The sequence below is a fragment of the Elephantulus edwardii genome, unplaced genomic scaffold (assembly GCF_000299155.1).
Source record: "Elephantulus edwardii isolate Elephantulus edwardi_28Jun2011 unplaced genomic scaffold, EleEdw1.0 scaffold00091, whole genome shotgun sequence".
Lineage (NCBI taxonomy): Eukaryota > Metazoa > Chordata > Mammalia > Macroscelidea > Macroscelididae > Elephantulus > Elephantulus edwardii.
In genome coordinates, this window is record NW_006399841.1 from 6,588,166 (window position 1) to 6,602,882 (window position 14,717).

The following is a 14,717-nucleotide window of genomic DNA, read 5'->3' on the forward strand; positions in this document are numbered from 1 at the left end:
TTCCATGTTCTTGCAATGGCGAATAATGCTGCTATAAACATGGTGTACAAATCTCAGTTTGTGCCTCAGTTCTCATCTCAATGGAGTCTTGAGAACTCAGCCTATACCTGTCAGCCCAAAGGGTAGGACATTCTAAGGGGGGTGGACAATATGTGCAGAGAGAAAAATCCACGAGAACCCTTAGTGTTTGGGGGAGACTTGGAGTTAGCCTTAATAGCCATGGTACAGGAAGCAAGTTTGGAAAGACATAATAGGGGTGTGACCATAAGGAGAGTGAACGGAAATTGCCTCTCTTGAGTATTTAGGAGATTTGGGCATGCGGTCTTGTGTCTCCTCCTTATCCTTGTCCCTCTAGACTGGTGAAGGGGGAAGAGGAAGAAGTCCAAAACAAATGGAAACCAACACTTGGTCATGTTCTGCAGGTCAGCTGTTGAGTTTTGACACCTGTTGCTTATTCTAGAGTACTCCAAGCTCCCGAAGCCGAAGTCTCACTTTGCTCCCCCATGGAACACCCAATTCTGCATCTCCCTGTAGCCAGAGACACCTCATTGCGGGGGCCCCCGGTGTTGTCACTATCACGCATCACAAGTCGCCTGCAGCTGCCAGAAGAGCCAAGAGTCAGATTTCCGGCCAGCTTCACGAAGTCAGAGAGGTAGGCGCTGCTCTCTTAGCTTCTGTGGTCCTGGGAGGTGGGGACCGTGGCTGCTCTTCTGTCCGCTTCTCTCGTCTCATCTTGATGTGTGAAGAGAGGACCACAGAGCCATGGCAGTCCATCCTGGGTTAAAAAAAATCATTTTCTTAGGCTAAGCAAGTTGTTAGCAAGCATACAAAAAAGAAAAGAAATTATTTAGTGTTGTACAGTCAAATATGGCCAAGAAAAGACAGTACTAAATAATAAGTCATCGGGAGATAATTCAGGGATGTTTTGAAGCTCAGGAAGTGGTAGACTTGAAACTGAGTTCTTCTCATTTCTTCTCTGCTTCACCTTCTTTCTGAATTCCTTCCTGCTGTTACAGAACCATCTAAGAGTGTTTTGTATCCTTGACTGTTCTGTACGGGGCGGGGGGTGAGGGTGGTGGTGGCTGTCCACAGCACTTCTTTCCAAAACCAGTGTTTGCTGGTGATGAAAAGAGTGCTCTCCTTGGGCTCAGAACACTCCTGTTTTAGCCTTTGAGAAGCCCTGAACCTCAAGTTTCTCCATTTGTAAAATAAAAATAATGCAAGTATTATCCCCCTTCTCAAAGGAGCTTTGATGCTAGTGGTTAGATGCTTGGCTGTAACCAAAAGGTCAGTGGTTTGAAACCACCAGCCACTCAGAAGAAGAAGGGTGAGACCACCTCCACCTTAAAGGTCAAGATCCCAGCTCTGGCAGCCTTCTGGGGCTGCTGTGAGGCAGAAGTGACTTGAAGGCAGTGAGTTTTGTATTTGTTGTTTTGTTTTTAAATCATCCTCTCAGGGTTGATCCTTTCTGTCAAAGTGTCTTTTGAATTTAATGTTTAATTTTTCAGTCAACGTACTGAGAGGTCAGCAGTCTGGGGCTTCCTCAGTTTTATGAGCCCTGACTGTTTTTATCATCAGGGCTTGTAACTGTTGAGGATAGACTTTATATAACATCAGTACTGCTGGCCTTGTTGGCTCTTACCTTCTTTGAGCACGCAGGTTTTGACCTGCAGCTGACTCGCATACAGACGAGTCATTTACTCCCAGAGCGGAGAGAGCCCCTCCTTTTTTCTGTGCAGGAGAAAGGGACCCAGAGAATGGGGTCTTGCAGCTGCATTGGTCAGTGTACGGGTCACTGTATTTTTTTTTTCCAATGTCACAAACCAGGTCGTATTCTTGTGGTTGAAGTTCATGGTCTGATTTCTGCCTGAGAACAGAGAGTCTGTGATGACATGGTCTGAATCCAGTCTGTGGATGCCTGTGGAAGACATGGCCTTTTGATACGTAGACACCTGACACGTATTCTCTATTGATTATTAAATAAAAGAAGCAGAGGCAGAATTCTAAAATACTCAAATTATAGGTTGTATGCTCACTTGGAATACTCTGTTATATTAAAAAAATGTTTGTCATTAGGATAATTCTCTTCCATTGTTTGAGATGATGAATGATTGTACACTTTTTGCTTTTCAAGACATTGCATTTGAAAGAAACAGAATTTGTATTATGGAAAAATAAAACTAGAGTAGTGTAATGGACCCTGGCCCTAGCATGGACAGTTTCAAGTTTCTGTTATTGTTTCTTCTGGGTTGTTTTTTTTCTCTCTCTCCCCCCACCCCACCTGTCTTCCTCTCCCCCACAACCCTTTCACTAATTTGTTTACTTCACTCACTGCCTTGGATTTGGAACTGATTTATAGCTGAGCCTCCTGCAGTTTTTCAGAGGCGACAAATCACACGGCAGGAGACTGCCCATCTTTCTCCTGCAGAGCAGCTAGTGGATTTTCTTGACCTTCTGGGCCTAGTGGCAAAAAACTGCACTGCAGTCCCCAAGGCACACAGTTCGAGGCCACCACCAGCTGCTCCGTGGGAGAAGGATGGACAGTCTCCTCCCATGTCATTAACTGCCTCTGAAAACCCCCCAGAGGGTCTGCCATGGGTCAGTTCCAATAGGACAGTAAACAACAACGACAACTAGGCCACTAGAGCTCCCAGTAGAAAAGAAATCCCAAGTATTTTGTCTCATTTTATCAATGCCAGTTGATGCTTTAGTGCTTCTCTGCCAGGAAGGAAAGAAACACACACTTGACCACAACCCATCATCTTATTTTCTGCAGATCTCATTGCTGATAGTATCTATAAGTACTTTAGAGAGTTTAACCTTTTGACAAAGTTGAATATTCATAGCATTTCATGAATTCTTTTTATTCTAGTATAATGATTCTCAGACTTATAAGTATGAATGACGATGGCAGACCTGCCTCTTAAGAAAGTGGTTTTTCCCCTCGTGAACCATGGCTTTAATAAAAGTTAAACTGCTTTTATCTTGGTATGTAATAGCATTTGGTTCAATATGATGCCAAAGCCTGTTCTACTTTTTTTTTTTTAAAAAAAAAAGTTAAATATGTACGTGTGTTACATAGATATGTATGTGTATGCATACTTTTGTACATAAAGTGTTTATTAAGTATGTAATACAAATAAATGATTCAGAAGAGTCCAAAGAAAAAATAATAACTATCTTATCTCAGATAATAACTGTTCAGTTTCATTGAGTTTACCTCCCAGTTTTTTGACATGTAGGCCTTTCCAATCACTTGTTATGCATCAGAGAGTTGGAAAATGACTAGGGAGGATAGAAGGAGAATTGATGCCTTTGAGCTGTGGTGATGGAGAAGAGTGTTGAATGTACCATGGACTGCCAAGAAAACAAACAGATTAATCCTGGAGAGGGTTAAACCAGCCTACGCCTTGGAGGCAAGGATTCTGGGGCTTCGTCTGACATACTTTGGACATGTTGTAAGGAGAGACAGGTCTTTAGAGATGGACATCATGCTGGGTAGAGTGGAGGGACAGCGCAGGAGGGGAAGACCCTCTATGAGGTGGATTGATTCAGTGACTGGGGTAATTGGGATGGGTGTGTCAGAGGCAGTGTGATTGGCACAGGATAGAGCAGGGTTTAGGGCTGTTGTACATAGGGTTGCTATGAGTCGCAAACGACTCGACGGCACACAACAACAATACATGTGTAAAATTCAAACTAAAAGAAGTTTTCATATCTGTAGCATGTCGCTGTAGAGATATATGTAATATCACTGTGCGCTGAAGTTTGTAATTATGTATATGTTGCCTTTTTCTGTGGAGGAAAACAATGACATTTCCTACAGCGTTTTATTATGAAAGCTAGGTGGACTGTCTCCATTGCTGTTTTGATTGCTTTTTTGTGTCCTGGGAGGCATTTCAACACTTAGAGTGATTGCTTCTGTGTATTGGTGACCTTTTCTTACTGAAAATGAATTGTGAGGAAGTTTGTTGGGACCTCTGTGCAAACACTTTTGTTGGGGAGAACTGTTGTGTGCAGAACCCCTGAGGCAAGAAAGCTGAGCATTTTGGTTCCTGGATCTCATCCCGTCTTCTCTCCTGACGGGAGAAGGGTAGCTATTTTGTCTGCCTGGCGTTTTCCGATCTGGAGAGCTATACCATGGGAACAATTTGAGCAAATTTCACTTGTACCAGAAAGTTCTGCAATTTTAAAGGTATATTTAGTTTCAGAATATCAAGGTCTCTGCTTTTGGATGCCACTGTATTTATCTATGAAATTATGAGAGGGAAATGGAATAGCTTTTGATTCCAGCTGGAGAGGGAAGATAACCTTCTGGCCATTGAAGCAATAGACGAAGTCGTCATACAAAAGACAGATGAGCCTGAATATCTAAAGAATACAAGAAAAATAGCTCAGCCAGAGGCAAGAGGATAAATATTAAATGGAATGCCACAGCATGGGTAAAAATAATGGGACAGTTTAAAAGATTAAATAGTTATCACCCAGACTTGAAAGAATTGAGATACCAAAGGTTGGTACCCAAAGTCCCCTTGGGAAGTACTCATCTAGGGACTTCTAATGCAGTCACCCTGCAAGGAACGGGAGTACTCTCAACAGCAACTCAAGAAATTGAAATAAAACAATTTTGTGAGATTATTAGAAGCAATTAGTAGTACAGCCGTTATTGAGAGGTGTTTGTTGTTGTTATGTGCCGTCGAGTCGCTTGCGACTCATAGCGACCCTATGTACAACAGCCCTAAACTCTGCTCTGTCCTGTGCCAGTTGCACCATCTCCGATACACCCATCCCAATTACGCCAGCCACTGAATCAATCCACCTCATAGGGGGTCTTCCCCTCCTGCGCCGTCCCTCCACCCTCCCAAGCATGATGTCTCTTTCCAAGGACCGGTCCCTCCTTACAACATGTCCAAAGTATGTCAGACGAAGCCTCAGAATCCTTGCCTCCAAGGAGCTGTCCAGTTTGACCCTTTCCAGGATGAATCTGTTTTCCTAGCAGTCCATGGTACCCTCAATACTCTCTCTAACACCACAGCTCAAAGGCATCAATTCTCCTTCTATCCTCCTTAGTCATTGTCCAGCTCTCTGATGCATATCAAGAGATTGCAAAGACCATGGCCTGTATCAGACACACCTTAGTCTCCAGAGAGACACCATTGCTCTCCAGTACTTTGGAGAGATCCCTAACAGCAGACTTTCCCATCGCGATACATCTTTTAATTTCCTGTCTACTGGTGCCGAGAGTGTTAACTGTGGAGCCAAGCAAACTAAAGCTGTGAACAATCTCAATCTCTTCACCATCCATCCTGATGCTGCCAATTGGTCCAGTAGTGAGAATCTTTGTCTTCTTGATATTGAGCCTCAATCCATATTGGAGGCTGCAGCCTCTTATTGAGAGGAGTGTTAAGAGATAATGGGACTGCTGTATTTATTTTTTTGTGGCAATTCAGTGATGTATAATAAAAGCTAATGTAAAGCAGAAACATATATGCTATTGGCCCATAAGTTACCTGTTGAGGGCTATTAGAGGTTGAATTTTGTCTTCCAGAAATAACATGTTATTTTTTTGTAGTAAATCCAGTGTAGCCTCTATGCCTGAGGTTATAATCCCATCTGGGAATAGGGTGTCTGTGTGATAGTAATGTGGCAGATTTAGTGTAGAGTGTAGAGTTGCTCTCTAAAGACATTTAAGATTAAACAAAGAAACTGAGCAGCGACGGGGGAAGAGAGGGGCCAAGTCACATGAAAACCACTGAAGCTCCAAAGAGAAAGAGCCGAAAGAGAAAGCAAGCTTGCCCTAGAGCCACACTGAAGTGAAGCTTCTTCCTCCACAAAAGATCGATTCAGTGATTGGGGTAATGGGAGCAGGTGTGTCAGAGACAGTGAAGTTGGCACTGGATAGATGGATAGAACAGGGTGGAGGGCTGTTTGTACATAGGGTCACTATGAGTCACAAGCGACTCAACAGGAAATAACAAATACACACACACACACACACACACACACACACACACACATATATATATCTCCTGTGGGAACTAACCATGATAGGAGGAAGAAACAAAATTTGAGTAAAGATATTTTCACTTATAAATGCAGTACAAAGCTTATGAGAGTGACCAAGTAAATAATAATGTACTTACAATGCTGAATTACTGTGTCTAATTGAAATCATGTTAGTACTATAACTATGTCTGAAATAAGTAAGACAATCACGAAACAGAATAATATGGATATATTGGGGCTTATGTCCATTTTAATAAGGTCTAAATCCCCAAAATGCTGAAGAGACATTACGTCAATTTGAAGACTAAGGTGCACCAGATTCAGGCCATCGTCTTCTCAGTCACCTGCGATGCATCAGAGAGCTGGACAGTGAGTAAAGATGACAGACGAAGAATAGATGCTTTTGAAGTGTGGTGCTGGAGAGAGAACTCACTGTCCGTGGACTGCCAAAAGAACAAGTAGATATGTCTTGCTACAAAGTGCAGCCAGAGTGGTCCTTGGAGGCAGAGATGGTGAAGCTTTGTCTTTCATCCTCTGGACATGTAGCTAGGGGAGGTTATTCTCTCGAAAGGGACATTTTGCCTGGAAAGATGGAGGATTAACGGAAGAGAGGAAAGCCCTTGAAGTGGATTGCCACGATGGCTCCAGCAGTGGACTGCAGTGTGTCACAGATGAGGAGGATGGCACGGAACGGGGTCGGGGTCAGGCAGGTTGTTGACAGGGTCATTGTGAGTTGTACTCAACTCAGTGCCACCTAGCAACTACAAACCCCCAAACCCAAACTAGTGCCATTCTGTCAGTTAGGACTCGGAGTTGGTAAGAGCCTGATTCTCAGACTGGGGATTTTACTTGCAGACGTAAATTTAGCAATAGAACTTTTGGAAACAACCTCAGGTTACAAATTGTTATTTTACTTAGTGAAGACATTTTGAAAGTGCAGTGACAAAACACTAGTCATGTTAAACGGTGAATCCCAGTGACAGGCAATGGTTACCGCTATTTTATGAAGGGACATTCTAATGCCTCCTCATAGAGAAATATAATCTCAGAATAAAGGACCTGACAGCATTGGATTGTGTCGCTTAGAAATGTCAATCATCTTGACTAGACCAGGATGATTCTCAGTATTAATTTTCCATTTTATATTCAGATGTGCTTATCCTATGTGCTGTAAATACCTCTGTGATTTAATGAAGCACATTTGAAGGTTTTCTGTTAATGTGACAAGACCTAGAGACAGGGGATGAAAGGTGCCAGTGAGCATCAAGTGAATTTGAACCACCAACCTTTTGTTTAGAAGCTGAGCACTTAATCTCTCCACTTTTATAAGCTGAAACATACGTGCATAAGTATGATGAACAGAAACATTGAAAGTAGAAAAGTGAGATTGTTTTCTTAATTCCTCACTAGGATTTCCAAGAATTAACCACGCAAGAAATGTTCTATGTATTTGTATGTTCATGAGAATATATGTGTAAGCATGGATTTACACGTGCTTGTTGTGTGCGTGCGTGTGTGTGTGTGTGTGTACTATTTGATTTCTACAACTGATTATACTTAGCCATTTCCTTTGTTAGGAGTTAAAATCTTTTAAAGAGGATTTAACCTGCTATCTTTTTCCCCTTCTGAATTAAAATAAGGTGATAGACATGAGATTAACTCATGCTTGAGAAACAGAATGAGCATTGTAGAGCCCAAGTTTTTGTGTCTTTGACAGAATATTTTAGCTGTACTGTTTGAGGCCGCTTTTCTGTTAAATACACTTAATACTGTAGGAAATCTTTGACTGGATTCTGTGCCTTGGAAAAAGAAAAAGATCGTGTAGTTGAATTGTAACGAATGTACGAGGGCAGAAATTTTTATTTGATTAAGCTTCTAGTTGTAACCTCTTGACAAACAGAAGCTATCCATCTCTTAAATGATTTTCCTGTTGGATATCTTGCTCCCAGACAGTCATTGTTATGAAGAGAGTTGTTTGCAGGACTGGTTGATTCTGAAGAGGAAAAACACAACTGACGTTATAATACAGCTTCTTTTCATTGTTCTTATTAATATAGCATTAAATAAACATTTCACAAGGTGTAATATGCAGAGATGAAATACGTGTGCAGGTTCATATATGTATGCTGCTTATGGTAATGTCAAGATCATAGTCCTCAGCACAGATAGGCAGATCCTTTAATTATGTTACCGTCTTTATCAAGGATGTGGAGTCACTCCTGGACGCCATCAGGGTGATTTGGTTTTATCCCGATAGACATACAAACAGATTCTTCCTGGAAAGGGTTAAACCAGGTTGCTCCTTGGAGGCAAGGATTCTGAGGCTCCATCTAACATACTTTGGACATGTTGTAAGGAGGGACCGGTCCTTGGAGAGGGACATCATGCTTGGGAGGGTGGAGGGACAGCGCAGAAGGGGAAGGCCCTCTATGAGGTGGATTGATTCAGTGACTGGGGTAATTGGGATGGATGTGTCGGAGGCAGTGTGATTGGCACAGGACAGAGCGGAGTTTAGGGCTGTTGTACATAGGGTCGCTATGAGTCGCAGGCGACTCGACAGCACACACCACCACCACCACCACCAACAACAACAGTATTTGTTCGTATGGCACTGAGTTAGTGCACTTAGCATAATGCTCTCCAGTCCCTCCAAAGTTGTACATAGGGTCACTATGAGTCGCAAGCGACTTAACGGCACATAACAACAAACAGCAACAACACATGGGCATAGTGAAGACCTGGTTAGAGGCTTGAGTCATAAGCACCTTTTGCTAAGGAAGCAGTAATTGTACAATGTCACTGTCATGAACTTGAGGGTGTTCTGGTGGCATAAACAGGAGAAATTTACACTGCAAACCAAAGGCTGTGTCTCTCTAGTGGGTTTAAAGCCACCAGAGGATCCTTGGTCTAAAGACGAGACATCTCCATCCATGCGATTTACAGCTTCAGAATTCCACTGGAGGGTCAGCTATGAGTCAAGTTCAGGTTAAGGGCAGTGGGCAAGTGCGCGAGTGAGCACATTTGATTAGCTGGTTAACTTTAAGGAGCAATCACTACTGGTCGTGTTGCCTGCAGTCTGTTTCATCACCAAGGAAACCCCATTTAAGATATAATGCAGATAGCCTTTGTGTGAGCAGAATGATTATTTCTTTTTTAAATGTTTTAAATTAATTCTCTAGGACACTTTTTAGATAAATGATGATGAGCAACTGTAGCATGTATTTTTTTTTAATTAGTGAATTTATTTATTTTGGTAGCAACTTGCCATCACTCAGAATAATTCTGCTCCAGACTTTGGTTTCCTATAATTGTAATGCAGAGTGAGTTAGTTAATAGCAATGACTTTCACATGTTTTCAAAGCAGTGAAGTGCTTTCCAAAAATTATATTTCACAATTTCTTAATAGATAGGGACAGATAAAAGTGATATTTAATTTAGTGCAGATTTACGTTAGAAAGTAAATCAGCACATACTGATTATGGGGCAAGGTTTTATCACAACCACTGCAATCCCCTGTCATCTTCTGCATTTAGGAAATTTGAAACGAACATCTGTGTGCTCCCTGGAGCGCCCCTGTGTGGGAATAATTGCTTTTACAATGACCAGTAGGGAGCTCTAGTGGCCTCATGGCAAGAAGCAGTGCTGCAGTTCCAAAGGTATGCGGTTCGAATCCGCCAGCTGCTCGATGGGAGCAGGATGGGAAATCTCTTGTTTGATTAGCTGCCTCTGAAAATTCGCTGGAGGGTCAGCCCTGGTTGGTTCTGACTCGAAGGTACGCAACAGTGCAAGGCTAGTTCCTCTAAGGTGGAGATTAGCAGTGTTCCCAGTGTCCACACTGCTGTGCCTCTCCCTCATCTCTGACAGAAATGACTCCTCCTCCTCTCAGTTCTCCCACTTCTGTAATTCACTGGGAGGTCTCACTGGAAGGAACTCAGAAACCATCAGGGAAATGGATGGTGTAGATTGTGAATAGAGTAGGCGGATGCTCATGTTTTCAGGGACTGGTGAAGCCAAGAGCCTGCAGGCTGCCAGTTGTCGGTGATTTTCAGAGGTTGTTGATTGTTGGTTGTCAATTTGATGGCTGTCGGCTGTATGTGCATTTGGATCAGGTTAGATGCTGTGTCCCAAGTGAACTAGCTTTGAATTTCCCAGAAGCATTCCTTTGTACTGCCATCAGGACTATAAACCACACCCCCCACGAGAACTAAAGGTGAAGACTTGGGCCATGTCTTCTAGTAGGGCAGTGCTTGTATTCCACTCTGATCCCGTCTCCTTAATATAATAAATAGCTCATCGTTACATGAGGCCTTAAGCATAGACAGAAAAACCTAGAATCACGAAATGGAACAATTATGGATGAAAAGACCATCTTACTTAATTCGTTATACCACAAGCCACTCCCTGGCCCTTCCGGCTGTTGACCCTTTCATACTTGAAGGAGTAACTTTCTCCTTATAGTCATTGACACATCCAAAAGAGTCAGTAACAGTTATGCCTTCAGCAGGGCCACATGAGTACTGTCCTAAGGCACATTTACAGCCTTCCGTAGAACATTCAGTAGCCGTCAAGTACATTCAGATATGTATGTGAACTTTAACACATTTCTTGCTGTGCCGTTGATTTTGCTTTGTCTTCATTTTTCTGACTTCTGATGAAAATTAACTGGAGAAGGTTATAGATTTCCCTTGCTACGTAATTTCTTCAGTCCTTTACCTTCAGCTATTATTTATCCTTCCTTCCATTCATCGTTTAGGTTTAACCACTTTTCCATCTCGGAAAGGAACATCGGATTCATCTACTATGTTAGTCCATATTACAGATGCTAAGATCAGTCTAGCACGTGCTTCCCTTTTATTCCATTCTCATTCATGTTGGATTGGGTTCCATAGGAACAACTCTGTTCGATTTATCCCAACTAGTAGGCAAAGCAGTAGCATTCACTGTTAACTCTGGTTTTGCAGGATGGACTGAAGGTATAATTCATCTCATCCTGCTCTTGGGAATCCTTGCAGGCTGGTGTAAGGGTATTGTTAAGTCATTTGCTTAGGGATCATGCCTGTTTCTGGCATCAAAGCTACATCTCTGGTCCTGAGATTAATAGTATCTGGCAGAATAATCCCAACCAATTTTAAATGATGTGCAGAGGAATTGTATGGTAGCACCAACATCCTCCCCTACCTCCTAGTCTCCAGATACTGCAGAGAAATGGAGGAATCTGTCCGGTGAGTACTTCTCTTTTGCCTACCTCAAGTTGAATTCCTCATGTTGAAAGCATGTGAGCCCACCCTTCATGCCTTTATCTGCCTTGTGTTAGTTCTACACAGTATTTTCCTGTCTTGTCTGGCTTATTTCACTAAGCCGTAAAGAGACATGAAATTCTGGTATCTTATTACTTGACTAAACCTAGAGAACATATGCTGAATGACGTAAGCCAGACACAATGGCAGAGTATTGTGTACTTGTGCACAGGTTGGAGGCCTTTGGATTGTAGTACTGACGGATGATACAACAGGTAAATAAACAGCTCTTCCTTTGTCTTCTAAACAAGAATGTGGTACATACCTGTTTCTTGTTGTTGTTGCTATTGTGTACCATAGAGTCAGAACTGACCCATAGCAGACCCTCTGGAGGGTTTTCGGAGGCAGTTAATCACGTGGGAGGAGGTTGCCCATCCTTCTCCCAAGGAACAGCCGGTGGCCTTGAACTGTGTGCCTTTGGGATTGCAGCACAGCTTCTTGCCACCAGAGACCCCGCCTGTTCAGGTGAAGGTAAGTGAACTGGGGAAAGGAAGGGGGATTAAGGGCAGAATTAGCCCCAAAGAAATAACTAGCTACTCGCCTAGAAAGCATAAGAGTATTAATCATTGTTTTACTCCTTATGATGGTGGTTCTTTGTTTTGTTGAAAGATGAGTTCTGGCTAAGCTGGTTGGAATGCAAACCCCCTTCTCTTTCATCCCACTTTCTCAGACTTCCTCCTTGACTTCCAGTGTATTTGATTAAGCCCTGATGTGGGTTCTTCCCCCCTCCCCCATTGTCTGGTACATTCTGAAATTAGGCATTCTTAATGTTCTTGTCTGTTATCTGATATCTCTCTGTCCATCGGGAAGTGTGGGTTTGCCGCTCCCTTGGCTCTCAGCACATTACCTAGCACCTGGTAGGTGTTCAATAACAATTGGAGTGTATGAGTAATTTCCCGTAAAGGTAGTGTAATCTCTGGCGAATGTGCCTCTGCATTTTCCTGTGGATGGAGTTTCTCACCTCGCAGCGTGTTTCTGGGAGTTCTGGACCCCAGACAGAGTCAAGGACATGTGGGCCTGGCTGTGTTGGATGTACAGCAGCTCCTTCCACTGGCCATGCATGCTCAGGTATGCCTTCCTAGTACACTTTATTTTATTTGATTTTTTTTTAATTGCACAGATTCAGTCTAGAGAGGGTTAAACCAGGCTACTCCTTGGAGGCAAAGATTCTGGGGCTTCGTCTGACATACTTTGGACATGTTGTAAGGAGAGACAGGTCTTTGGAGAGGGACATCATACTGGGTAGAGTAGAGGGACAGCGCAGGAGGGGAAGACCCTCTATGAGGTGGATTGATTCAGTGACTGGGATAATCGGGATGGGTGTATCAGAGGCAATGTGATTGGCACAGGATAGAGCATGGTTTAGGGCTGTTGTACATAGGGTCGCTATGAGTCACAAACAACTCGACGGCACATAACAACAACAGCCATTGAATTAACGGTGACTCATGATGACCTTGTCAAGGTGGAACTAGGGTTTTCAGTGACTGATTTTCCAGGGTCAGAGGGTGTGTGGTAAAGGAAATGGGAAAGATCTGGTGTGGAACTGGAAAGACAGAATAATGGTGGGCACAGTTCAGTGGTGAGTAATTTTATAAAACGTTGTGAATGAAAATCATTATATGAAACATAATGTAAAGGAAGGAGAGTGTTAAACACAATATATACAAACTGTATAAGCATATCAATATAAAATAAAATATGTTTTAGAAAATTGCCACTGAACTGGTGCTGACTCGTAATGACCTTGTCAAGGTGCAGCTGTGCTTCATGGGTTTTCAATGGCTGCTTTTTCTGAAATACATTATCAGCCTTCCTTCCGGGGGCCACAGATAGACTCAAACCTCCAGCGTTTTGGTGATCAGAATGCATCTGGCCTCCATCCTTCACAGCATGGAAGAATCCCCATCAGGAATATCAGCAGTAGAAACTCTGGTGGCCTAGTGGTAAGAGGCTGTGTTGGAAATCCTAAAGGCACTTAGTTCAAATCCACCAGCTACTCCATTTGAACATCAGTGGCACAAAGTCATCCTGTGAGGTTAGACATGTCCCTATGCACCTGTACCACCGTCTATCAATTCTAGCACCATCTGTTCCTCCCGTGGCTCTTTCTACTCCATTACTAGGTTTGCTAATCTGTTGCAATGGCCACACCGGACTCCTAGGCAATACTGATGAGTATAATTTTATTAGGGGAACAGGTTGTAATTCAGGTCCAAAACATTCAGGGTTCACTTACTCTCCAACCAAGACAACTTCTAAGGGATGCACATGGGCAAGTCTCCTCCTGACCCCGCGCCCTGCACACTCTTCGGACAGATGTTACAAAGCTCTCTACGTTGTGCCAATGTCGTGCCCCCACTCAGCCAGTAAGCGTAGGCACAGTACTCAGCTCTAGTTCAGCGGTGTCCTAAACCAGTATCTGGTTCTCCACCACCTTTTCTTCTGCTGTTACCACTGGCACATCTCGATCTTTCCCCCCACCTTCCCTCTTTCTCCCCCTCCCTCTCCCCCCTTCCCCCTCTCCTCCCACTCTCCCCCCTCCCCCAGTCTTCCCTCTCCCCGCTCTGTGAGATAAAAGGGTTAGAGACCTATATACGCCAGGAAAGCTTTACTTACATAGCATCCTGGCTGTGATGGGCTTAAGGGTATTGCACTGTCCTTTACAGCTGTTTGGTTTATCAGGTGAAGGAGGTTCATTATAAACCTTCCTCGTTATGTAATTTATGTCAGTGAATGTTGGAGAGACATGATTCAGTCCACACCATCTTCCTACCTGTTTGTCGCCATGTCTGGTTAGCAATAAGACAGATCGAGTTCTGGCAGCATCTGCAACAGGTTGGTTGTTTTCTGTGTAATTCCAAGGTTATATGTGGTATTAAAGGTCGCAGTAGGAAGTTTTCATTTTTGTAGCTTTGACTTCAGGCTTTTGTAGAAGAAAAAAATGTCAGCGAGAGGGGACACAAGTGACTGTACCTGTGGGCCCTGAGTGAATATCTTCTGGGGCTGCAGATTACCTGGTGCCACACAGGAGGGCTCAGACGTGGGTTTTGGGTCGATAGGCTGCCGCGTGACCCCTGCGCAGGACACTGATCTTTGCCCCCACCTGTGAAACGAAGGTGCCAGGTGGGTCACCACGCAGGACATTGATCTTTGCCCCCACCTGTGAAATGAAGGTGCCAGGTGGGTCACCAGCTCAAAGAAGCTTTGATCGTCTTTAAATCAGAACGTGACGCCCAGTGCTGAGAGCATCGGAGGGCCTGCTTCTGAAGATGATTTTTCTTCCTAGTTGCTTTCAACCTTTGATGATTATTCTTCTCAGTGTGAGGTTCATCTTGAAATGATTGATGATTGTGTGAAGAAATTGTTCTGTACTTTCACTTGCAGAAAGATTGCATTTATGTCCCAACAGTA

At 43.3% G+C, this 14,717-nt stretch overlaps 1 protein-coding gene across 2 annotated transcripts in view; it reads left to right on the plus strand.

Moving 5' to 3' along the window:
* Positions 1 to 14,717, plus strand: part of OSBPL10 (oxysterol binding protein-like 10) — a 324,861-nt gene that overhangs the window by 180,647 nt on the left and 129,497 nt on the right. The window contains exon 4 of one of the 2 annotated variants that reach the window (XM_006890625.1): positions 461 to 652. The exons of the other annotated variant lie outside the window; for it this stretch is intronic. Within the exon in view, the coding sequence (XP_006890687.1) occupies positions 461 to 652 (192 nt within the window). The remainder of the gene's footprint in view (positions 1 to 460; positions 653 to 14,717) is intronic. 2 annotated transcript variants of the gene reach the window in all.